At 42.9% G+C, this 22,775-nt stretch overlaps 3 protein-coding genes and 1 long non-coding RNA gene across 10 annotated transcripts; 1 reads left to right on the top strand and 3 right to left on the bottom strand.

The window, feature by feature from the left end:
- Window positions 1-105: 105 nt before the first annotated feature.
- Window positions 106-11,506, bottom strand: asxl2 (ASXL transcriptional regulator 2). 7 transcript variants are annotated; one of them, XM_029139314.3, is made up of 14 exons: window positions 11,380-11,506; window positions 11,220-11,286; window positions 9,951-10,033; window positions 9,026-9,134; window positions 8,753-8,894; window positions 7,592-7,710; window positions 6,624-6,744; window positions 6,307-6,369; window positions 5,986-6,146; window positions 5,675-5,771; window positions 5,443-5,548; window positions 4,496-5,213; window positions 2,458-4,251; window positions 106-2,359 (listed from the first exon to the last, which is right to left on the bottom strand). In XM_029139314.3, the coding sequence occupies exons 1-14, from the start codon at window positions 11,460-11,462 to the stop codon at window positions 2,336-2,338; spliced, it is 3,687 nt and encodes a 1,228-aa protein (XP_028995147.1). In that variant the 5' UTR covers window positions 11,463-11,506; the 3' UTR covers window positions 106-2,335. The 7 variants fall into 7 exon arrangements, with proteins under 7 accessions (XP_028995147.1, XP_055361948.1, XP_055361949.1 ...); XM_055505973.1 differs by having other exon boundaries at window positions 6,307-6,366; XM_055505974.1 differs by having other exon boundaries at window positions 106-4,251.
- Window positions 10,108-12,475, top strand: LOC114848698 (uncharacterized). The gene is made up of 3 exons (XR_005897229.2): window positions 10,108-10,590; window positions 12,056-12,244; window positions 12,365-12,475. It is a non-coding gene; the product is annotated as an uncharacterized LOC114848698 (long non-coding RNA).
- Window positions 11,507-15,845, bottom strand: LOC114848645 (kinesin-like protein KIF3B). The gene is made up of 8 exons (XM_029139354.3): window positions 14,139-15,845; window positions 13,958-14,059; window positions 13,749-13,871; window positions 13,451-13,569; window positions 13,100-13,216; window positions 12,838-12,952; window positions 12,362-12,528; window positions 11,507-12,238 (listed from the first exon to the last, which is right to left on the bottom strand). Exons 1-8 carry the CDS (start codon window positions 15,531-15,533, stop codon window positions 12,091-12,093), a joined length of 2,286 nt encoding a protein of 761 aa, XP_028995187.1. The 5' UTR covers window positions 15,534-15,845; the 3' UTR covers window positions 11,507-12,090.
- Window positions 15,846-15,996: 151 nt separating this feature from the next.
- Window positions 15,997-21,960, bottom strand: hadhab (hydroxyacyl-CoA dehydrogenase trifunctional multienzyme complex subunit alpha b). The gene is made up of 20 exons (XM_029139353.3): window positions 21,803-21,960; window positions 21,073-21,114; window positions 20,911-20,981; window positions 20,702-20,835; window positions 20,421-20,559; window positions 20,205-20,324; window positions 19,929-20,031; window positions 19,678-19,800; window positions 19,465-19,583; window positions 19,185-19,241; window positions 18,991-19,100; window positions 18,757-18,891; window positions 18,446-18,617; window positions 18,284-18,370; window positions 18,046-18,186; window positions 17,844-17,912; window positions 17,560-17,755; window positions 17,321-17,435; window positions 17,047-17,192; window positions 15,997-16,731 (listed from the first exon to the last, which is right to left on the bottom strand). Exons 1-20 carry the CDS (start codon window positions 21,867-21,869, stop codon window positions 16,586-16,588), a joined length of 2,292 nt encoding a protein of 763 aa, XP_028995186.1. The 5' UTR covers window positions 21,870-21,960; the 3' UTR covers window positions 15,997-16,585.
- Between the last annotated feature and the right edge of the window lie 815 nt (window positions 21,961-22,775).

The raw sequence follows: 22,775 nt of genomic DNA, 5'->3' as shown, positions 1-22,775 counted from the left end.
ATTACTGCTGCTGCTTTCATGTTAGAGTGAAGACGAACAAAACACAGGTGAGGTTTTATAACATACATGTAAGGAGATGGTCCAGTTCTATAAAACACACAAACACAGCTTTTCATTGTTTATTCATAATAGTTTAAAACTTTTCATAAAATACACTTTGCGTACAAGTGCTGATTACTATATTACATTCACCCGACTTTAAATGGAAACAAACTGACGGACATACGGGATTAAACGAAATCACTTAAAGACAAACGTTAAACATGACATTTTAAACGTGGTGCTGGTTGCTAGTGACACTGTCGCTCGCTCGCTCGCTCACTCACTCACTCACTCACTCACTCACTCACTCACTCACTCACTCACTCACTCACTCACTCACTCACTCACTCACTCACTCACTCACGTTACTGTTATGAATACAATAAAATTTGAGTTGCCTTTATGTTTGGGATTGAGCATTTGCCCTAATGTCTCATCTAAATGTACACCAATATAATCTTAACATCACATTCAAATAAATATTTCTTGGGGATGAACTACATTACCAACCGACCATCTGACAAATTACTGATAGCACAGTTTTAGTGAAATTCTCATATTAAATGTGTGGAAAAATCTCCAGTTTCTAGCCCTCTGACCTTAAGGCCAGTTTTCCATAAGACACAATCCCCCATTTAATAACAAACACATCTAAAAACGGACTTGGATTAAGCCAGTGACCTAAAAACTGTGCTTTAAAAACAACTGTACGTTTTAAAAAAGTAAAGACGTCTACATGGATACAAGGACTATATGGAAAATATAAATGGATGGATCTGTTAAAGAATGTGGGCCAAACAGAACATTAGACAACTGGATAATCTGACTACAAAAGTCAGGTTACTCTTTGTACGTGTGGTCCGTCCATGCTAAACAAATTATAGGAAATGAGGACAGCAAATATATTATTATAGTAAATACCCTGTTGATTTGTCAAAAACAACTAGCAAATAGATCATTTATATTAAAATATATTAATTAAAATATATTACTTTGATTACCAGACATTAAAAACAAGTTCTGATTATTTAGTTTTCTTTAAGGTGACTTTGGCATTTTACCATAGTAATAAAAACAGGCCCGTGTTGCACCTAGATCTCAAAATATAAATGATTCATCTATTTGTTGTCAACACCAAACAGCTGCTGAGGTAACACTTCACACAGGTTCCTTGCACATCATTATGTAAGGTTGATTCTTTTTACGTGACTGTAAGTCACATAAACACAATAATGCCTTAATTTGTGACAAATTTGTATTTTCAGGTGAAATGTTTATCTGCCTGTTACACGGCGTTGTAACGTGCTGCCAAAGCATTCTGTAAAACTAAAGCGTGCATAATCACAAGATAAAGAATTTAGCATTTTACCATAATTTACTATATTTTCTTTCCACAGTAAAAAATATTTTGTAATAAACAACTGGATATGCTTACGCATGTGTGCTGCATGAGTACAATAAAAATCAATGTCTACATCTAGGCAGGGATTGTAAATGAGCAAATATTTACAGTAAAAAAATCTAAAGTTTCCCCCCCTTGTGGTGAGGGTTGAATTGTTTGAACGGTTGTATTGCTGGTACATTAATGCAAATAAACAGTGTGAGAAAACCCACTTAAATCCAGCTTTTGGGGAAAGAAATGTGGAGTCACACAAGTGACTTCAGACCTTCACCTGAACCAAAAATCTCATCACTTTTACAAACAGGCATGTTTTTTTTACATATAAAAAGATCTTTCCCCCGTTTGACTGTAAGTGCTTTACAGTTACTATCTCATGTCCAGGAGCTTTTCAAGTGCTTTCTCCTGTAACTTGTAATGTGCATTCACAAGTTGTTTTTTCTGAAGTTTAAATTATAATCCCTTCTATATTCCCTTTCCAAAACTATACATGTTCTTTCATTCTTAAATCTGAGTGTGTAAAGTAATAAATGTACACCTTTTTTTATAAAACACTTACTATTAGTGCCTCCCTGCAAGCATAAATGCCAAATAGGACTCTACATCCAGTGATTATCATTAGCACCTTTTTTGCTTTTGAACTATATCTGACTAGGGCCAATTATAAAAAGTGTCAGTGTAAAACACAAAAGTCATTATGTTCTACAAAAATAGCAAATGTTCACTTATCCTCCCTTTTTAAAGGAAGCAAAACTGCACTCACACACATTCGCTCACCTTTTCATGTGTAGAAATCACACAGATCCTGGCAGAGTGCAAACATCGCCGGACGTTTGTCACACGCCTGACAGTTGTTGGAGAAAGTGGAGAGCTTCCAGTCTAGATCATCGCCGTTCAAACCGTCACATGCTGGTCAATCTGTCGGGAGTGTGACGGTGGGTTACAGTCCGTCCTGTACTGATCCTCACACAACAATATAGATCCTTGATATATTTTTGCTCTTCATGTCATCGTACCACTAAACATGACACGCACAGTTTTGAGGGACCGATGCAGTCGTCGTGGCAAAAGGCTCCGCACCCTTTGCACATGATCATGGCCTTCAGTCGGCAGTAGCATTTAGACTGGACCTCCTCCATGTTGGAGCCCTCGGTGAAGGCTTTGTTTGGCGAAGGCTCGCCCTGGCTGCTGTGCTCTAGAGAGTGGCCGGCGGGGATCGTGGTGACGGTCACCGAGAAGGACATGACGCTGCCGTGAACGGCGCTGGCGTCGGCCTCCGTTGCGGACGCGAGGGCGCCGGTCCCTGCGGTGCTGTGGTTCACAGCGTGAGGTACAGACACGTTGATAGTCCCGCCGTAGCGCGGCGCCACCGCGGGTTCCTGATTGTCCGGCGTTCTCGGAATCTGAAATGAAGACGGCCGCTGGTGCCCGGGGTCCGCTGGGGTAAAATATGGCTCAGAGTTTCCTTGATTACTATTGCAGAGTTCGAGGTGCCTTCGGTGTGACTGAGAAAAAGAGCTGGTGTCTTTGGCCGTGGCCCTGGAGCTGTAATCGGCAGCAGCTGCACTGTCCTCCAGGCCGGGCTCGGTTTTTACATTGGAGCAAACCTGAAAGCTGGCTGCTTCTTCAGACTTGCTTATGGAGTAGCCCTGCTGCTCCATTTTAACCCCAGAGACAGGAGACGAAACCTTCCTGGCTGGTTCATCCTCCCGAGCCGCCTCCTCTCCTTCCAGGCTTTCCCTTTTTAGGCCAGTATTTGGGATGACAGACTGGTGCAGCCTTTTACTCTCTGCTCCTCGGCCGTAGGTGGACACGTTGAGCAGGTAATGTCCTGTCATGGCAGGTCTAGGCATCTTCTTGCGACACAAAAAGCCCACAGACATTCTGGGTTTATCCTGATGTTCTTCTGCTTGTATTAACTGATGGGCTTTGTACTGAGAGTGCTGAGGCACAAAACCTCCGTAAGGCTGAATCTGCTGGACTCTCCTCTGGATCAGAGCCTGTAGGATCTGCTCCTGAGTCTCCTTATCAGGAGGTTCTCTGTGATGTCTTGCGTAATCTGATAAGGCTCCTGTTCGTCCTGCTGTACTGATGGGATACTGATGGGAAATCTGCTGATTAGCTCTGTGCTCAACAGTGTGTACTATCTTCCCCTTACTACTGGTTGGGCAGTTTGGCATTTTCACCTCCACCTTAGACAGGGGTTTGGGGAGGATCTGCTCCAGAGGGACCTCTTTGCCCTGAAGCAGCTGAGTGACCAGGGGGTTGTTTGCAGGAATGCAGGAACTGGTCCTGGATGATGAAGATGCATTTTCCTGTCCTTTCAGAACATGCAAGGGTGGCGTTTGTGCTGATGAGTGTGTGGTCACGTTATGGTTTCCTACGCTGACCGTAACAGCAGGATGGCCTTTCTGTATTTCATCTGATTTCCTCGAGGAAGAAACTACAGACCAACTTGGGTTAAGGTGATCAAAGGTTGTGAGTGTGTGAGAAGGGGGTGTACTGCTCTGGCTGCTGGTGGTTGGGAGCTTGGTTAGTGCCTGTGGGGATGTTGGACTTGCACTGGGCGATGGCTGCGTCTGCTCACCGGTACCTCCCCCTGGCCCCGGCCCCGGCACTGCTCCCTTAGATATGGATGACACAGCGGCAGCTGCTACTCGCTGCGCTCGGGCGAGCTGAGCTTTGGCTTTGATGTCAGCCAAAGTGCGAGCACCAGTGCGACCCGTGCTGCTGGGCGGGACGGGGAGGGAAGTCCTGGGAGAGACCGGGCTTGACGCCACAGAAGCCGGAAGAATCTGTGACACCCGGATCTGCCAGGTAAAAAAGAGAGAATAAACAAAATGTATTAATAAAAAACACTGCTGTAACAACGCGATGAGATCCTGTTAAAAGAATGCAACTGGAATCATATTCTAGCAGCTTTGTAATCCAAGCACTACTTGTTCTCTATGTAAAAACAAGATACAAACTTGTGTGACCCTTTAAAGCTTTTGCGTAGATTTTTATATTTCAAACTCAGATCAGAGGAGACTGACTTTATAAGTGTATCCCTACCTTGATTGGAGGAACCCTCTGGCTTGTTGGTGTAGAGGGACTAGATAAGGATGATGCTGGAGGAGATACAGAGGAGACTGAAGACTCAGAGGAAACTGAAGACACTCGGGGTCTCTTCTCTGGTGTCATTTCACTGTCCGTCTCACTGAGACATTTTCTTTTCAGAGGCTCAGTCTGTCCGCCAGGCTCAGAGACAACCTCTTCACACTCCTCAGCAGGCTTAACCACAGATATGAGCTGATCCTCTTTTAACTCTGAACCAGCCTTTGGTGGAGGGTTTTTCCTCGCAGGCGACCGAGTGAGCTCGCTTTTTTTGTCCTTCGCATCCTCTTTATGATCTTTCTCAGGCAGTGAATCCGTACAGACTTCTTCAGTCTGTCGCTCAGCCTCTGATGTTCTTGCTGGAGGTGTTGCCTCAGACGGTGCCGTTGTTTTCAACCTACAATCCTCAGCATACTGTGAGCGCCGCGTCTTCATGGGCTCTGTGCTAGGGCCCGGCTCTTTTTGAGCATGCTGTGCTTTCAGAGGCTCTCGTGATGATGTCTGCGCTGGCCTTATGTCTTTAGATTCAGACCGATTGCCGTCCTTCGTGCCCTTGGTTTCATCCCGTGCTTGAGCAGCAAGTCCTGTCTGATGAGAGAGGGATTTGGGCCTGGCAGACTCCTGATTCTGATCAGGCTTTGTCAGCTCTTTGGATTCCTCATAGCTGAGCCCGGAACTGTACAACAAAAAATGAGTTAAAAGACAAGAATCCATAAATCTGCACTGCTTTGTGAATCTGAAAATAAAATACAGACTAGTGATGAAAAGTGAGTGGCCTGGAGTAAATAAATTACCCTAAAATGTAAAAACTCAGTTAACTTGAGCAATATTTATATTAATAAACTGTATTTTGTACATCAGTAAAAATTAAGACATAAAAAGATTAAATGTAAAAGAAAACATACTTTTCTCCATAATAGTTTTCAAAGAAGGCCTCCTTCCAGTGCTCAACTTTCTTCTCCTTCTCAATTTCTTGACGCATTCGCAGCTGTAACTCTGGAGTAAATTCACCTGTAAGCAGTTACATATATTTAAAAGCCTTCAGTCATGTTTCGTGTAGTGACACAAATTTCAATGAATATTCCTAATGTAGGGTTAATTATGTTGATTATGTTATTGTCATATAGAGGTACAGACCCTCAGCTAGTCTCTCCTTCCAGGACTGTGCTGCTGATGTGAAGAACTCATTGTTTAAGGCAGAACCAGTGACCTTCAGAAGACCGTCCATGCATGTCTGCAGACAGGAGGCACAAGCTTGTGACTAATATCGTCACCTTAACCAAACCTGCTTTAGCATGAAGTTTCACATATTGGATATGGATGAAATAAGGCATCTTACTTATTTTATGAGCTTAATCGCTGTTGACGAATATAATAAACTCAACTTTCTACAATTCATGCTAAATAATGCAAGACTAACATAAAAGTATGTATAATGTTCGAGTCACCTGCCGGTCAACTTCAGGGAGAAGTTTGAGCAGCCTCTGTTGACAGTCTGGGGGAAGGACAGAAAAGGTGTGCTTGTTGATGATCGCCCGCAGGTTAGTGTTAACCAAAATAGAGTCAGGAGTCTCCACGTCTATTTTACACTTGGTACGTTTTATCTGCCCTGCAAAGCAAAAGAGAAAACAGATGCATATGAAGCGACTATCTCAGAATCTAAGGAGAAAACTAAAATTTTGCTGTGATATCTGGGGAAATGCAGACCATTGCTCGCCATTCTTTTAACATTCACACAATGATTGGATTAAAACTCATATCAGAAGTACCTGCACTAAGACGACTTGTCCTCGGTGAGACCTTCCTGGGTACGACTGGGCGGCATAGCTCTGCTTAATCAGAATAAGAAGAGTGGTAAAGAGTTGTAAGCAACAGTTTCACACAATGATGCTGCCAAATAAATGAGTCATTCTTTCACACTGACAAAAGCCTTTTATTATCTACTTACAACAAACAACTAGAAATCCCTAGAAACTGTGTATGATATCATTTAACACTAGTAAATTATCCAAATTGAATGGTAATGACCCTTAAATTCTATAAACTGATAAAAAGTGTAACAAATGGTTTCATCACTGCCACCTACCAGTCTTTGTACTAATATTGTCAGTCATGTCTTTGATTGTTTTCAGCAGCAGTCGGGGACTGGAGGAGGTTGGCATTCCCCCCTGTCTGCGTTGGTTTCTCTGCTGCTGCTGCTTCAAGGCCTGCAAGCAAGCAAAATAACGACGAAACAAAAAGTCAAGCAGCCTGAGAAAAAGCGCGTGTGAAAGCGTGTAACCCTCTGCCTCCCTGCAACTATGCCCCCAAGGCCATTAGCGTGGTTAAATAACAGCTCAATGCCAGAGCTGCACTCCAAAACAGACTGGCCAACACATAATGTATAAACTAACTGCTTGTTATATATAGTATCAGTCATAAAGTCTTATCATGTGACAAAACATGATGTCAGATTAAAAGAAGCAAACCTTTGTTTAGTTGCAGCTGAATGAACTGTATATGAACTAATGTTTCATTCTTCTAGTGCTGGTTAGGCTCTATGAATGAATACAAATTTAACTTACAAAGCTAAAAGTTCCACACAGGCACAGATGGAATGACTTATAGTCTCTGCAATCAAGTGAAATCTAATTAAATGCAACACTACAGGCACCAAGCAGCCAGTAGGAAAACGTTAAGCAGGTGCATTATGAAAACAGTATTACTGTAAACCCAGCTATAGGCAAGCCCCCCTGTCATTTTGTTGTGTTTATACAATCAGCACAAGATGTAAAACAGATATGCAGTGGAGCAATAATTGCACACCTGTTGAAACACCAGTGCAGGATTTTGTACATGAAGCAAAAGGCTCAGCTAAAGGTGGAATCGCGTGACTAAAAACAATAAATGAAATAATACAATAATAATAATGTTTTTGTTTCAAAGAGAAACGTGGCACAGATTTGCATGGGTGTGGCAGGAACTCGTGTAACATCTGAAATGTGTACATGCACAAAAAAATCTCCATATTAACACCCATGAGAGAAAACATATAATAAAGCCTAATCTCTGTACCTGTTTCAAGGCTTTCTTGCTGTGCTTCTGTGAGGGAGAGATGAGCTTGCTGGTGGGGACAGATGGCGATGAGCACCGATGCTGTGGAGACGACGGCTGTGACTGTAGCTTGGAGGAAACTATGAGATACAAAAGTACAAAACAGAGGTTACAAAATGCACTTCCTGAGGGCGGTGCACAGAATTTAGCCCATCATGCTTTTGTTTTGATGAAACTGAAACCTGTATGCTGCACAAAGACGTAGATTGCAACACTATGCCAAAATATCTTATTACTGAAACACCAAGATTGTGCAGAACTGCCACACCCCCACTTCATATTATTTCTAGTAAAAACACTTTGTTTCATATTATAGCTGTCCTGCTCCTTTCTTTCTCATTGCATTTTAATTTGCAATTGACTTTGTGGTTCAATTAGAATATTCATACTGGAGTACTCCCTCTTAACTATAAGCCAAGGTTATTTGCTTGGCAATATCTAACTTGCGCATGATGAGGAAGTGGTCACAAGTCATGCTGAGAAAATACTGTTTCCTGTTTTAACAGTCACTTAAAATATAAGTGCCAGATAGGAATAAGGAGAGTCAGCAAGATCACATCCTGAAGAAAACAAAGTAAGTGGTACTCAATGCAAAAACTCATTTTGCCAAATCTGCACAACCTACTTGTGCTGCGCAATTTAAAACAAAGCAACGAGCTGAATCTATAGGCAGAAGAGCGAAAACAGCTGTGATGCGATTGCCCCGAAGCTTCATCTGCTGACAGAGGAAGGCATCACACATGGGCACAATCGCAGCGCACTTGTTGAAGACAAAAACCCACCTTTAGCTATCACCATATCTGAAGCTCAGAGTTCTCCAAGAAATACGTTGTGATGAGATGGTGTCACTATTGTTTGTGGTGAAGCCACTTTCCCTCAATTAGCTTCATGTTCTGCTGCTGCTGCGGCTTCCTGCGCTTATGCAATGACTTTTGACAACAGCTGTGAAGGGGCGTCAACTCGCTTGACATAACTGAACTACTTAGCCAATCAGCTATGCACAACTTACAAATATACAACTAACTTATTAACCAAAGGTGGATATTCATAATGAAGAAGCGTGTAACAAATTACTTGAACTGCTACAGTGGAAAATATGATCCTGTATACAGAGCAAAGTACCCCTCCGCATCCAACGTCCTCTCCTGCCCTCTTGAGCAATGTCACTGCTGCTGTTTTCTGTGCTTCGGGAGTCAGAAAGGTCGTCGCTGCTCTCCTCGGAGCCCTCATCCGACAGCTCCTTTGCCACGTCTGAAATGTCCTTCTACACAACAAAATTGGGCAAAAACAGTACACTGTTTTTATGTGACAGAGGAAATACTGAGTCAAGTCTAAAACACCCCCAGGTGCAGAAAGCTAAAAGCTTCCTGAAACATAGCACTGTCTTGATCGAACCTTCAATGTGTAGACCCCCATTCTGCCTGGAACTTTGTAGAAGATCCCCTCCTCACCGCGGGAATTTGTGTGCAGCATTGCATTCAGACAAGCCAGCGGCGAAGTTCCACTGGATCATGAGAGAAAAATGCAAATGACACATTTGATTTCCAATAAATTAGACAGCTGGAAAAAGCCGCACAAAAGGGGAAAGCCTTGTCTAACATATGGGGAGGAACTGCTATCATGCAGCAGGGGGACAAGTGTGAGTTCAGTACAACTTCACAACCACAGAGCTGTGCAGAAATGTTCTCTGAAATGCTTTATTAGAAACAGTTGCATAAAATCGATCCAAGACTATTCAGTCTTAGATCACACTTGTCTGAAACGTCTGCTGCATAAAAATCATAGCTAGTTCAATCAACCTTTACTGGAACTTTTCTTTGCTCAGCTACATTTGTCTTATTTTACATGGTGTCTTGTAATTTTATTAAAATACACTAAGTAACATTTTATTGCTTATCCAGTTTGTAAATGACACTTGATAGAGTAACACATTTTATAATTATTCATATTATTTTTTATGCAACAGGTGGATAAAGAACACAAATGTGAGGCTAATAGTGCAACTGTGGGCAACTAAACCAAAGACATGTTACTGATAATAACATGCAAAAGGTAAAACCAAACAAAGGAGCATCATAGTAACTGTTAAAGTACGGGATGGGGGCTAGCTTTGTCTTACCTTCTGGATGAGAACAGTGACAGTGAAACAAAAAGAAATGGAATAATTATTCATTAAGTCAAAACACTGCGACTATGTGACCAAGTAAAAGGAGAAAACATGATATGAACATGTGTGAGAGAAATTTAATATTCTCGCTGTGATGGAGTCGTCTCTTATCATGTACCCTGATGTGGGAAACAAATGACAGAAGATATTTACCTGATTTCTTTAAGCCTTTCTCTTTGTATCACCTGCAAGATCTCTTTATGGCTCATCGGGGTGTTGGGGTATTTCTCCAAAACCTAAAAAATATAACAAAATACATAAGTTCTACGGCTCAAATGAGTGTGTTTAATAAAACAGGGCGCTCTTCAGTTCAGTCGGTGAGGTCTTAGATTTCACAGGCTTAATTCTTATTCCTGACTACAATAGCTGGTTTTGAACATATGACATGTAAGTTTAGGAAATATCAATAAGTTAATTAAAAAAATAATAATTTTGATGTTTGGTTTGGAAACATTGCTAGAAAAATCCTCAACACTTTTAATAAAACCTTATCATATAAAGCAAAACATGTCCCAATTTGACAGTTCTGTAATATAATTGAACCTTTACATTATTTTAAAAAGTATTGGTTTGTTTTCTGCTGCTTCAATATTATTGTGTCCATATGAGCCTGAATGGCCGCACTGTTTCTAAGTGAGACTTTATTGACGTTTTTACTATATTTGTCGCCCCAATGTGGAATCAGCATTTTATTTTGACAATTTAAGCAAATACGCGTTTTATCGAAGGTAGCTGGGAAACAAACAGCGCGTTTGCGTGGGCGACCTTCAGCCGCGACAGTGACACGTTGCTTGTAAGTTTACGTTTTTTGAACTTACTCGACTTGTTAGCACGCTTTGCTAGACAGCTAGCTATGATGCTAGTGATATTCATTACTGTACTTTGACATGTTGTCAAACGGTGACATGCCATACGTTTACTAATTTAACTGTCTAGTGTGTAGTTAAGATACAGTGGGAGCAATAACTTCATGTGAACATTGCTCATTTGACGCGCTTTACTCCCAACTCGTACCTAACTAACTTGTTGACGAACTGACGTAACGCTAAGCTAGGCTAGCAGACGCTAGCTAGCCAGCTAACCTCGCTAGCGCCCAGCACTGACGTGACCGCTTCACGGTTACTTTATTCGGCTTCGTGTGGTGGGACGTGTCGCCGGTTCCGGCCGGACACGGCGCACGGATGGGGCGTCGGGGAACGTACGCTGGGCGCGCGCAGCCGACGGGCGGCGAGCCGCGCTCATGCTCCGCGCTGGCACTCGGCTAGTGACGGCAGCCTGTGCATGTCTAGCCGTCAACACAGGCCTCGCGCGGTGTACGCAACATCGCCGTCTTCCAGCGGGTCATGAACCCATAAACACAGTACAAGTGGGAGCGTTCAAGGAAAACAACCACAACAAACGGCGCATAAACGCACGCGTTACCGTTTTTGCGGCTTCCGCCCACGTCCTCCCCTTCTTTTTCTTCTGTCGCTCCCTCATCGTGGATGTCCTGTTGCAAAGTAGTGTTGGATTTGTCTGCTTCAGTTCAAATGTTGCTGTAGTTACCGCGTAAGATCCACTCGGTCTGCCATGTTGGACTTACTGTAAAGGGTCACGTGACCCAGAAGGAGACGTCACCTTACTGTACACAGCTGTCAGTTCAAAGCGCCCAAGTTTTCCGCACATCCCGCCGGGTTTGGGACGCAACCACTGGGAAGTACAGCAGGCGCTTCATGAACACTTCACTTTATTTCCATGTGTAAGCAAATGGGCTCGCGCGATTTCACAACTATGAAAAAATAAGGCAGCTAATCAAGAGAGCACTGCGAGCTTTCTTTACATTTTTGGCTCGTAATTACATCAGCAAGCAATTTCTGCAACGACTTATCAAGCATACAGGTTCAGCATCATTAGGTAGAGCCCGGGTACATTTTATAGCAGTGTTTCTGAAGACCAAGCAAACCCAAGATCTATTGTGTAATATAAAAAAAATAAATAAGAACTGATAGTATATTGTGAATCAAATGTCTGTGTAGAGACACTATATGGTTTAGGCAACAGTACTGTAAGTTGAAGCCAGCAGACAGTTAGAGAGAGAAGAGCATCAGTGTAATAGTCATCATTTGAAAATGAATGGGGCATGTTTGTCTTTGTGGTTACTGACTACACGCTCACTTACTGACGCTCTATGACTATTAATAAAACAGTCCTGTGCAAATACAAATTAATAAACCAAATAGAACGGTTCACGCCCCTGATCTCTCCCAAATGCCCCTCAGCCTTTCCAGAGACCTTGAACAGGTGTGGTGACACATCAGGGACTCGTCTGAGCTGCGCTTGACGGAAGGTAAGCAGCAGAGCATGGTCTTTGCCTCTGAGAGGGAGAGCAGCCCTGCGATGCTGATGTCAGAGTGGTTGATGATGACGACGCTGAGATAGATGCTGTGTGCGGTGCCTGATACCTACAGGTGATTAAAACAGTTGAACTTATTTAACATAAATACTGTTGCAGCTGCATATCAAATTATTATTGATCTGCTATGGCCTGTAAGCATGGAAAACCTGCTTATTCATTGTTTTCTCACCAGGATTGAGATTTCCTGACCCGCAGCGTTGTAGTGGTTCTCTCCCTAATGGGTAAATCCCTCATCAGCCTGGGAGTAAAGGCTCTCTCCAGATGAGCTCCATTAAGGTTCAAGGTGAACATGGTTGGTGGAGACATGTCTAATTCCAACAGCATGATGTTCTCAGCCTGTGAAAAATAATTTGATACATAAACATTATAAGCCAATGCAGCTACATTGATCATTATAATGAATGAGAGCTTTCATTGCAGGGGCTGCATCCATTGCTGTTATTTGACAGCTGACATTAATTTAACACTTTACGTTATCTGCTTCTAAATTATTCACCAGCAAAACATGCAGTACAGTTAAAGCTGTGAGCAGTTTCCATGGCTACAACTATCTTCACATCTTCCTTCAGCTGGGGCATCTTCATGCAGCAAAACACTCTGTGTAAGCAACTATTTCACATTTATGTTCACCGCCTCAGCACTGACCTGGTATCTAGATGGCACCCTGGTTGCCGTGGCAACAGCCATCTGTGCATATTGGCTGATTGGCCTCTTGTATCCCACAGCTGACAAAGGCCTTCGCTTGACCTGAGTGGGTTCACTGGAATAAAGACATAGGAAATGGAATCCAATATGATCAACTGTCAATAATTCATTCATGTGTGTGTTTTAGCAGGGGACATCAATTATCCATATTACACAGTCTGTTACACTATGTAGGTCGGTAGTGTAAAGTGAATCCACTGACCTCTCTGAGGGAATGACCGGCTGCAGTCTCCACTGATCCTCCTCGCCATCAAAGTGCAGTCTGTTCATTATTTTGTTCTTCTCTTCGGGAGGTATAAAGTTTTCAATTAGGAGATATCTAGAAAATGGAACAAAGCCAATGCATGTATCAGCTGAGGTCCCCCAGAGCATTTCTTTATCGCCACATGGAAAAAAGGAGATTCATTTCTACATAATTATAGACATAAATAGATTGGATCTTGATTCGGAAAAGTGAATAATTGATACCCTTTTTGTAATAAAGCTGAAATGTAGATGTGGTCATGAACGTTTTAGCATGTGTGGAAAAAAGGACAATTTTTTTGTTTCTTACTTGTACTTGAGTTCTCTTGTGAGTTCATTCTGGGTCTGTTCCAGCTCCTGTCTGTTCGCGATGTGCTCATCAATGACATCTCTCATCTCCCCCTTCACCAGCTGCAGTTTGGTATACAACTGTACAGAACCAGGACTTCTGATTAACTTTTTCCTCAACACCAGGAAGTAAAGGCCACTTTGCTGAGATACCTCCCCTCACCCACCAGCAATATGATGATATCCTAGCAATATGGATTCTGGTTTGCAAATCAATAAAACCAACGAGTTAAATAACATCAGCGGGTGACTCATCTTACTCTCTTCAGCCTCTTTGTCTTTAGTTCCACCTCCTGCTGAAGGGAAGAGAAGGTTTCCTTCATTTCTAACGTCTCCTCGTCCTGCAGCATCATCTGCTGCTGCATCTCTCTCTCTCGTCTTACCTGCAAATCAGAGGAACGGTCACCTCCATTAAAGCCGACAGCAAAACAAATGCAACTCCATATTGTATTAGGAGCCTGTGACTGACCTGCTCTGCAATCTCCTGTCTCTTCAGTTCCAGCATTTTCTGTTGTTCGTTTGTGTGATCAATTATAGTCTTTCCTCCAACTAACAGCTTGCTCTCCATAGCCTGTGGACAAAGACATACAATCAATTATTTATGCACATTTCTTTTCTGCTGTCTCGTTCATCAAACACTGTATTAGCACCTTATACTTCTCTATGATCTTCTCCAGAGCGTCTTGGTCCCACTCTGCACTTTTCCTGTTTTCACTCATGACCGCCAACCTCTCCCCGCTTTCCTGGCAGCTGAGGAGCTTCGGGACGTCTGCCGCTCCTCTCGTGTACCTCCTTCCCTCCGCTTCCTCCTCCGCCGGCTTCCAAACGTCCACCTCCCTCTCCTTCGGGAGCTCCTCTTCCACGCCGCCCATGCTTTTACTCAGCCTCTTGCTGTTCCTCCGGCGCCGTCGCTCCTTTGCCAGCATCCCTCGCGCCTCCAGCTGGGCTTTCAGGCGCGCGATCTCCTCCTGGAACTCCCTCAGCAGGGCGTCTTTGGGGTCCTCATTGATGCGGGGTTTGTTTTTGATTTTCTTGGCCCTGCTGGCGTACCTCAGCGTGGCCAGCGACTCGTCGAAGTTCTTGTGCGACGGCCCCACTGCTGCTATCATCACAGTCTTTGCATTGCCCCCCAGGGAGTCCTGGAGCAAGCGGGTCAGTTTGGAGTCCCTGTATGGGATGTGGGTGCTCCTCCCGTCCACCAGAGCTGAGATGACGTTCCCCAGAGCCGACAGAGACAGGTTGATCTTGGTGGCTTCTTTCAGGCGCTTCCCTTTGGCGCCCGTCTTGCTCTGGCGCTCGCTGCCGGCCAGGTCCACCATGTTCAGCTTCCCCACGCGGATGTGGTCCTCGCCGTCGGGGCCGACCTCGCTGCACTCCACCGTGACCACGAAAATGGCGTGCGAGCGAGAGCTGCGCTCGTTCATGTTGGTGAAGCCCACAGACCTGGACTGGTTGCCGATGTTCATCACGTGCTCGATCTCAGTGGCGTTCTTCGTCACCACTGAAGAAAGGTCTTTGACGTAGACCCCAAAATCCGGGTTTTCTTTAAGCTCCAGCTTTTTGCTGTTGTCTTTGCACAACAGATCTCTGATTTCCTCCTGGTAGATCTCCAGGTAGGACGACCTCACCAGGTATTTCTGATTCTGAGTTCTGGATATTTGTGTGAAAATGTGCTGAAAGGAGTTTGGTACGACACCTCTTTTCTCTGGATCATTTGAGACCCCTTGCATGGTGTAGGTTTTACCTGTGCCGGTTTGTCCATAGGCGAATATGGTCCCGTTAAAGCCGTGAAGCACCGACTCTACCAGGGGTCTCACCGCATCATCATAAATGTAGCTCTGCTTTGAATCCCAGCCATACACGGAGTCAAACGTGAACACTTTCATGGGCTCTTCGGGTGGTGCCTTTGGGTTCCTGATGGTGATCTGCCCCAGCTTGTCATCAATCTCCAAAATGTTTTCACACTCCGCTGTCTGCTCTCTCCTGCTGAACGGCCGGCAGCGGACCACCACCCTCACCGCCTCGCAGTGCTTGCTTTTAGACATGCTGCTTACGAATAACGGTCCTCACCGCGTTGAAAAAAAAAACACACACACAAAAAAAGCCATTTTGTTGGGCGGCGGCCGCGATTTTTGCGCGTCTTCGCGTCTCCATACAGGTGCAACGGAGAGCGCCAGTCAGACACACCCCGTGTGCGCCGCTTTCATCCCGACGCACGCGGCGCCTCCCCGACCACGAGCATCCTCCACGAGCGGAGCGATGTCACAAGGCGTTAGAGGATGCTCCTGGAGAAAAACACGCATCCAGCCCGGCCCTGCCCACGCTGCCTCCCAGCTGTACACACCCTGCTCTGCGGACAATGGGAGGAAGACATGTGACCTGCGCAACGAATTGGATTCGCGCAGACCTTTACGACACTCCGATGTGATCCAATTCTGTAGTTTAACGACAGCGATGACCCTCCTACTAACACGTAAATGCACCAAGAAAGGTGAAAAACACGTCTGATTCGATAACAAAACATTTATTCAAGCTGCACATTTACATGTTTGAACATTAAAGAAGAACTTTAATGTACAAAGACACATCCAACGCATCCAAAATGTGCTTTCCTGTGGAAAACATTTTCAATAATCTGGAGAATGTCTTTACATCTGCAGTGTGTGAATATTAGCCTCCATCTATACACTGTCAAGTAAATTAATGTTTAAGTACAAAAAACCCCATCCATTTTGTTGGTACTATACACTCAGTCGCCAGCATGTCATCCATACAGGCAACATACTGAAAAGTCACTGCTGCCAGATTATTGGGTACATCATAAAATTAATGGAATTTAACTGTGCCAAATAAGTGCGACCTTCACTCAAGTTATACGGATCAGTTTGTAATAAATGCTGCACTAAAAACAGGTAAATGAGCACCCATTAAGTTTCATGAAGACGGGGTTTATTGCAGGTCTAGTCTGTTCTACTGCATTTGTAAACTGGCAACAGTTTACTTTTAGTACATTCGCCCCCATTTATGACAAACATGAGGCACATTCTTGCGGCGGACTGTTTTTTCAGACAAACTGCTGGCACACAAGGCGAGTTGGTCACTTGTGGAATTTCTTGCTCAAATCATTTGCGTGATCCAGCAGGAGCTGGCATGGCGTGAAGTGACTTCCATAGACCGCTTCGTAGGTCCTCATCTTTGCCACGAGCTTGTCAGCGCCAAAGGAGTCCACGAATCGGAACGGTCCTGGAAGCAGGAACAGATGGTTATAGAATCATCTTGGAAATGGTGCTTTCAAACAGGTCATTGCTCTGAGATTGTTTACACAACTAATGAGAAAAGCAACCATACCAGTTGAGTTAGTGGCCTGTAAACAAACTCTAAAGTTCATTCATAGTAGTGTATAAATTACTAAAAATAATCTTTTCAATGACGACTATTTCTAGATCAAATTCACATGAAAGGGAACAAAAACACACGCTGGTGCAGTTTTGTTATTTTCATAGAAGGCGTAATGGCAGAGAATGAATCGGATAATAATGATTAAAGTGGAACTCTGACCTCCGAGGTAGGGGGGGAATCCAAGCCCGAACACAGCCCCGACATCTCCATCCAGAGGGTTGTTCAAGATCCCCTCTTGCAGACACATCACGGCCTCATTGACAAACCGAGAAACAAGTCTGTACTGCACATCTGAGTCTGATGAACTGTAGAAAAACAACAACAGGGTTACATGTACCGCTAAGTCTCAAACAAGTTCAGATTAAAACCTCAGCACTATTGTATCTTAAATTCATCCATTTTTACTGGAGAATATTGGCCAGTGTCAGCTTACACAGCAGGATTCGGCGTGATTTTATATCTTTCAAGGATGTCTGCAAGTTCTGGGTTGACACTTTTGACTTTGAGCCCTGGCTGGTAGACATAGCAGCCCTTTCCAGATTTGCGGCCTTGAGGGAAAATAGAAGCCACAACTTAATAACTGTACAAGACGATTTTATTATGACTACTCAGTAGCGCCTGCTACTAGGAATATGAATTGTAAATGAAACACTCCAATCTAACCACACGTACCCTTAAATCCCAGCTCCACCATTGTCCTCAGAAACTCCACATTTCCACCTCCAAGACGTTCCCCAAAGGCTGCACCCAGGTCCGTGGCCACATGGGCAGCGACGTCAATTCCAACTTCATCAACCAGTGCAGCAATACCCACAGGGAACCCAAAGCCAGTGCTGAGTTCATCTAACTTTTTGGGATCAACTCCTTCCTGCAAGTACACATAATGTTGACTCTGTCCATCTTCACATACATATTGCAGTGTTCCCAGCTGCAGTAGGCACAACATTCGTACTAACCTGAAGTACACGCACTGCTTCGGCCAATGTAGGAGCCAAACACCTTGTGGTATAGAACCCAGGTCCATCCTACAAAGACATTTGTGTAATATACAAATGCGTCAACTTAAAACATTTACATCACTGTTGACCTGTCATCTATGTTGAAATTTTTTAGTGTTTATTTTTATATGTATTTAGTCATTTCGACATTAGAACTTACCCCAACCACTATGATGACTTTGCCCTGCTTCAGACCAACGTCCACAGCAGAGGCTATAGTGTCCTTTGAGGTCTTATCAGTGCTTATGATTTCAAGGAGCTGCATCTTGTCAACTGGAGAGAAGTAGTGCATTCCAATCACCTAACAATAAAAAAGAAATATGGCAGACACATTAATACATCTATGGAAGAGTGAATGAACCAGCCTTTCAAAGATTGCACCATTTCCAAGTTCAAACCTTTTCTGGTCTCTTGCTGGCAGCAGCAATATCCTTGATGGGCAGAGCTGAGGTGTTGCTGGCGAATATGCAGTGAGGTGAGACCACCTGCAGGCAAAGGTTTGAAGTGTTGCTTAAAGTCACAGCAAAACTTTTACGTTTACATTTCTCAGTGACACTTACAGACTCCACCTCCTTCAGCACCGCATGCTTGACCTTAATGTCTTCAAACACGGCTTCAATAACCATGTCAGCCCTTTCAAAGCCTTTGTAATCCAGCTGGCCTGTCAAGTTTGATAGAAAGACATCTCTCTCAAAGGACGTGATGCTCCTCTTTTTGGCCTTGTCATTGAGCCTAGTTTAAAGCAAAACAGTCTTCATGAGCTCACATTTTAATTTAAACACATTTATGCTACAAACTGACAGACTATAACAGGACAGTCACAAAGTTCACAAACCTCAATAATATTGCACAACATAAAGAGAGAACCCACCCTTTGTAAACCTGCTGTTGTCCTCTGGCTAATCCTTCCACAGTGGTATCCTTCAAGATTGTGTTCACACCTTTGTCCACACTCACCTGCGCTATACCTGCTCCCATCAGGCCTGCTCCCAAGATAGCAAGAGTCCTAGGGAACAGCATCATTTACAGTTAAATCACAAAAGCATGTGACAGCATAAACGATTTGAAGGGATTGTTCCACATCATGTGGAGGTTGTAGACTTACTTTACTGGTCTCTGAGGAGTGCCAAAGCGGTTCTTCTTACATGCAACTTGACCGTGGTAGAGACCCATCAAGGCTGCTGATTCAGAGGTTTTTGCCAACTGGCCAAAATTCTGTAATAAACACAGAACCTGATGACATTCACATACACAGCAGGTTATGGTACATTTGCCACAAATGAAAAGAACAAAGCTTACCTGAGACTCAGCCAAGTATCCAGCAACGGGACCTTGTTCTAATCCAGATTTCACACACTAAAAGGGGGAAAAGAACAACAACATGACAAAGACTATGGAGATGGGTAGTCAACATACACCACAGTACTTATATTCTTTCATTTTTATGGCTTTTTGCAACACTAGGTAAAGACTATTTGTTATTTTCCCCAAGTATCTTAACAATTTATTATTTTCCCCAAGTATCTTAACAATTTATTATATAGTTGTGAAAAGTTCTGTAGAATAAACATTAACTTACCTCAATGATTTTAAGAGGTGCTGGATAAAGTCCTTTGCTCTGCTTCATGACTTTACCATGGACTGTTTTATAAATTTGATTCTGCACCAAGCCAAGGTTCATAATGTAGTCTTGAATTTCTGTGGAGAAAAAAAGCAATATTGAAATACAATATTTTAAATAATAGTGAAGCAAATTTTATCAAATACAAAGAGTGAATGTGGAACAACCTACTTTTAACTGCGCCTTTCTCTTTGCGAAGAGAAATCTTCTTGTTGGCAATTCCTCTGGCACAGTCAATGGCAACTTCCTCAAGGTACTCAATTGTTCTTTCCTCTGGACTCTTTAATCCAGGTCCTATAATAAAAATAGAAAGTGGAAAATATATATATTATGTATGGATTGCTTTCACAAATAACTGTGATTCTAGAAACTAACTAGTGCATAGTCCAGAGAGCAAAGGTTAGATATATAACCATGTTTACCTAGAGTGTCAACAAGCTGATCAACGAGCCCCATCTTCTTAGCCTTATCTGCTCGGATATTTCTTCCCGTTAGCATCATGTCAAAGGCACTGGGGAGGCCAACCTAAAAGCAAGAACGATGAAAGATTATAAATACTGTGGTGTGTGTAGTTCATTTACAAGTCTAACAAAACTAATGCTAACAAGCCCCATTCGTCACCAGATGAAAATTCAAAAAGGTTGATAATAAATACAGTGAGGGAGATTAAATGAATGATTTGTTTCCCCAATACAGACCATTTTAGGGAGTCTCTGTGTGCCACCAGCTCCAGGTAGAAGACCCAGCATTACTTCAGGAGTACCCAGAACAGTTTTCCTACTCTTGGTTGCAACTCTGTACTGGCAGGCAATGGCAAACTGAGAAGCCAGAAACCATCAGGCATTAATTAACCAAGACAAATACACTGAAAACACAAGAAAGTATAATTTGGTCCTGAAATCATTTCTGTTCACCTCTAAGCCTCCACCCAGGCAGGAACCATTAATGGCTGCAACAATTGGTTTGGGTGACTTCTCAATTTTTTCAAACATCTTCTGCCCTTCCTGAGAAAGCTTGGTTACCTCCTCTGCACTCTTGCAGGCCTTAATCATACTGCAAAAGAAAATTCCAGAAATTTACAAACATCTGTCATTTCATACAACACAAAAATGGTATGTATAACCAACACATGTTGTTGCTGTTTCAAATAAAATATAGCAAACTGTTCATTTCTTCGTAAATATGCTTTTCTTACTTAATATCAGCCCCGGCAATGAAGCATCCTGGCTTTGAAGAGATGAGAACTGCACTTTTAACCGCATCATTACCCCACACTTCACCAAATACTTCTTCCATCTCTTTTTGCATTTGGATCGACAGGGTGTTGACCTAGAAGCAGAAAAATATAAATATGACCCAGTAATTTTATATTTCTAACTATCACTTGGTATTACGAGGTCATACCTTGGAGTTTGGATCGTTGACACGTACAACAGCAACATCACCCTTGACTTCGTAGTTCACATGTGTACGGGCTAAAAATATAATGAAGATAATGTATAAATATAAAATTATTTTCTGATTGCGAAGTCCAATTTTACACATGTGCAGCGATTATAGAATTACCTAGCATGGCAGGAGCTACTGAGAAGCTACGAATGTTATTGCCTGCAAAGAGAGAGAGAGCACGGTTACACTGACTGTATCAAAACTGTGTTGATAAGTCGACCTGCTTGTATATATCAGCAAACTCAGGCCTTAACAACTATTGTTGTTGTATTGTGTGATACACACACACACCTTTTACATGAGAAGTTCACATAAGGTATGACCTCAGACGGTCTCAGCCATGCAGTACGATCCCGTGCGAAATGACCCTTCACCTACATTCTCCACCCACCACTGACACAGAAAGCTGCTACCACTGTGGCGAATGAATGGCATGAGCCCAACACTAGATCTAGACCAAGACTAAATTACAAGTAAAATTGGAAGCAAACCGTCCATTTAAATCTCGAGTTACAAAAGCAACGATTAAATTAAATACTGATTGTATCCTTCCTGCTTTAAGGTGCAATGCTACCAGTTAGCTTGCACAGATAGCAAACTTACACTCGCCTAAGCTCAACTAAAAGTTCTCATTTTAAGTAATAAACCTGTATAACGTCGCCCGAAACCAACGTTTGCAGAAAAAACAAAACTATAATATTGTGCGTTGCAAGAACACGAATGAATGTAGAACACTTCGGAGATAACGGCTAACTACGTAGCTACGTGACATTACAAAGCACTTTACACACTCAGAAGCGACATCCGCCATTCTTTCTTTCACGTATAAACACCGAGTTCACGTTACCTGCGAGAAGAGCGTATCTCCTTGATGTTAGTCTGGAGAGAACACCAAGGGCTCGAACACCAGCCATCTTGGAGGTCAGTCTGCAATGGTGCAAAGTGAAGCCAGTTAGCTTTAGCTCGCTGTCGTACTACTATCACATTGAGAACACGGAAACTTCACAGCCTCATGAATGCTAATCAATAAGCTGATTGGTGTGTGCTGAACATGCACGCACTCCATTGGCTAATTCCGAGGAACTCAGCTCATTGGACTTCGCAGACCTATACAATTCGTTTTTACTCTATCCAGATACGCTGAGATCGTCTGACGGACGCCGGGACGCAGCAAATAAGAATGCTTTTTTATCACTTAAAAAAACAAAAATAAAACACCGTAATCATTATGAATATGTGTATATTGCTTAACACGCAATGTAAAAGCTAACACATTTCAATAAAAAGAAAAAGAAAACGAAAAAGAAGAATAATTACATTTGCCACAAGGTGGACGCAGATTTAAAGCGTCTGTAAACAATGCATTTAACTTCTAATTTACTTTTAATATAGTTTAGTTGTTATATTGTCATCCGTTTTTTAAAGCATGATGTATGTCTTTGTGTAGAGTTTGACACTAAAGTTTATGAGCTCACCATTAAACTAAATTATTAAATGATTCGTATTTTGGAGGTTAATATTAAGATTCAAGTGTTGTACAATGAAATTTTTCTAATATTTTCATGCCTTGGGCTTTTAGACACTTTGTATTTGAACTTTCAATGTAGCAACACAAATGAATGAGCACTATGTCCTATTGATCACAGCACAAAGGTGACACCCCGTGTACAAGTGGAAGAATTACATTACAATAACCTGTAGTCTGAGTTGTACAAACACTATCTATTATCAGCAGGGTGCGCTGTAGCTCATTTAATGGTCAGTGCTGATATTGCTTCCAGTTATTGGATGGACGGGGTTAGTTGATGGTGCGTACCACT

Source organism: Betta splendens, chromosome 22 (assembly GCF_900634795.4).
Source record: "Betta splendens chromosome 22, fBetSpl5.4, whole genome shotgun sequence".
Classification (NCBI taxonomy): domain Eukaryota; kingdom Metazoa; phylum Chordata; class Actinopteri; order Anabantiformes; family Osphronemidae; genus Betta; species Betta splendens.
The sequence above is the reverse complement of the archived record's forward strand: the minus strand, read 5'-3'. Positions and strand labels throughout refer to the sequence as shown.

Excerpts from the sequence above, each read along its gene's own strand:
- hadhab (XM_029139353.3), bottom strand. The coding sequence starts at position 21,869 with ATGGCTGGTGTTCGAGCCCTTGGTGTTCTCTCCAGACTAACATCAAGG. Across the intron at positions 20,836-20,910 it reads TCAACGATCCAAACTCCAAG|GTCAACACCCTGTCGATCCA; the intron begins GTATGACCTCGT and ends TTCTGCTTCTAG. Across the intron at positions 18,892-18,990 it reads ACTCCTCAGAGACCAGTAAA|GACTCTTGCTATCTTGGGAG; the intron begins GTAAGTCTACAA and ends GCTGTTCCCTAG.
- asxl2 (XM_029139314.3), bottom strand. The coding sequence starts at position 11,462 with ATGTGCGGAAAACTTGGGCGCTTTGAACTGACAGCTGTGTACAGTAAG. Across the intron at positions 10,034-11,219 it reads GGGCGGAAGCCGCAAAAACG|GTTTTGGAGAAATACCCCAA; the intron begins GTAACGCGTGCG and ends TATATTTTTTAG. Across the intron at positions 9,135-9,950 it reads GAAAGGCTTAAAGAAATCAG|TGGAACTTCGCCGCTGGCTT; the intron begins GTAAATATCTTC and ends CTCATGATCCAG.
- LOC114848645 (XM_029139354.3), bottom strand. The coding sequence starts at position 15,533 with ATGTCTAAAAGCAAGCACTGCGAGGCGGTGAGGGTGGTGGTCCGCTGC. Across the intron at positions 14,060-14,138 it reads AGATCATAGAGAAGTATAAG|GCTATGGAGAGCAAGCTGTT; the intron begins GTGCTAATACAG and ends CTTTGTCCACAG. Across the intron at positions 12,529-12,837 it reads GGGTGCCATCTAGATACCAG|GCTGAGAACATCATGCTGTT; the intron begins GTCAGTGCTGAG and ends TATTTTTCACAG.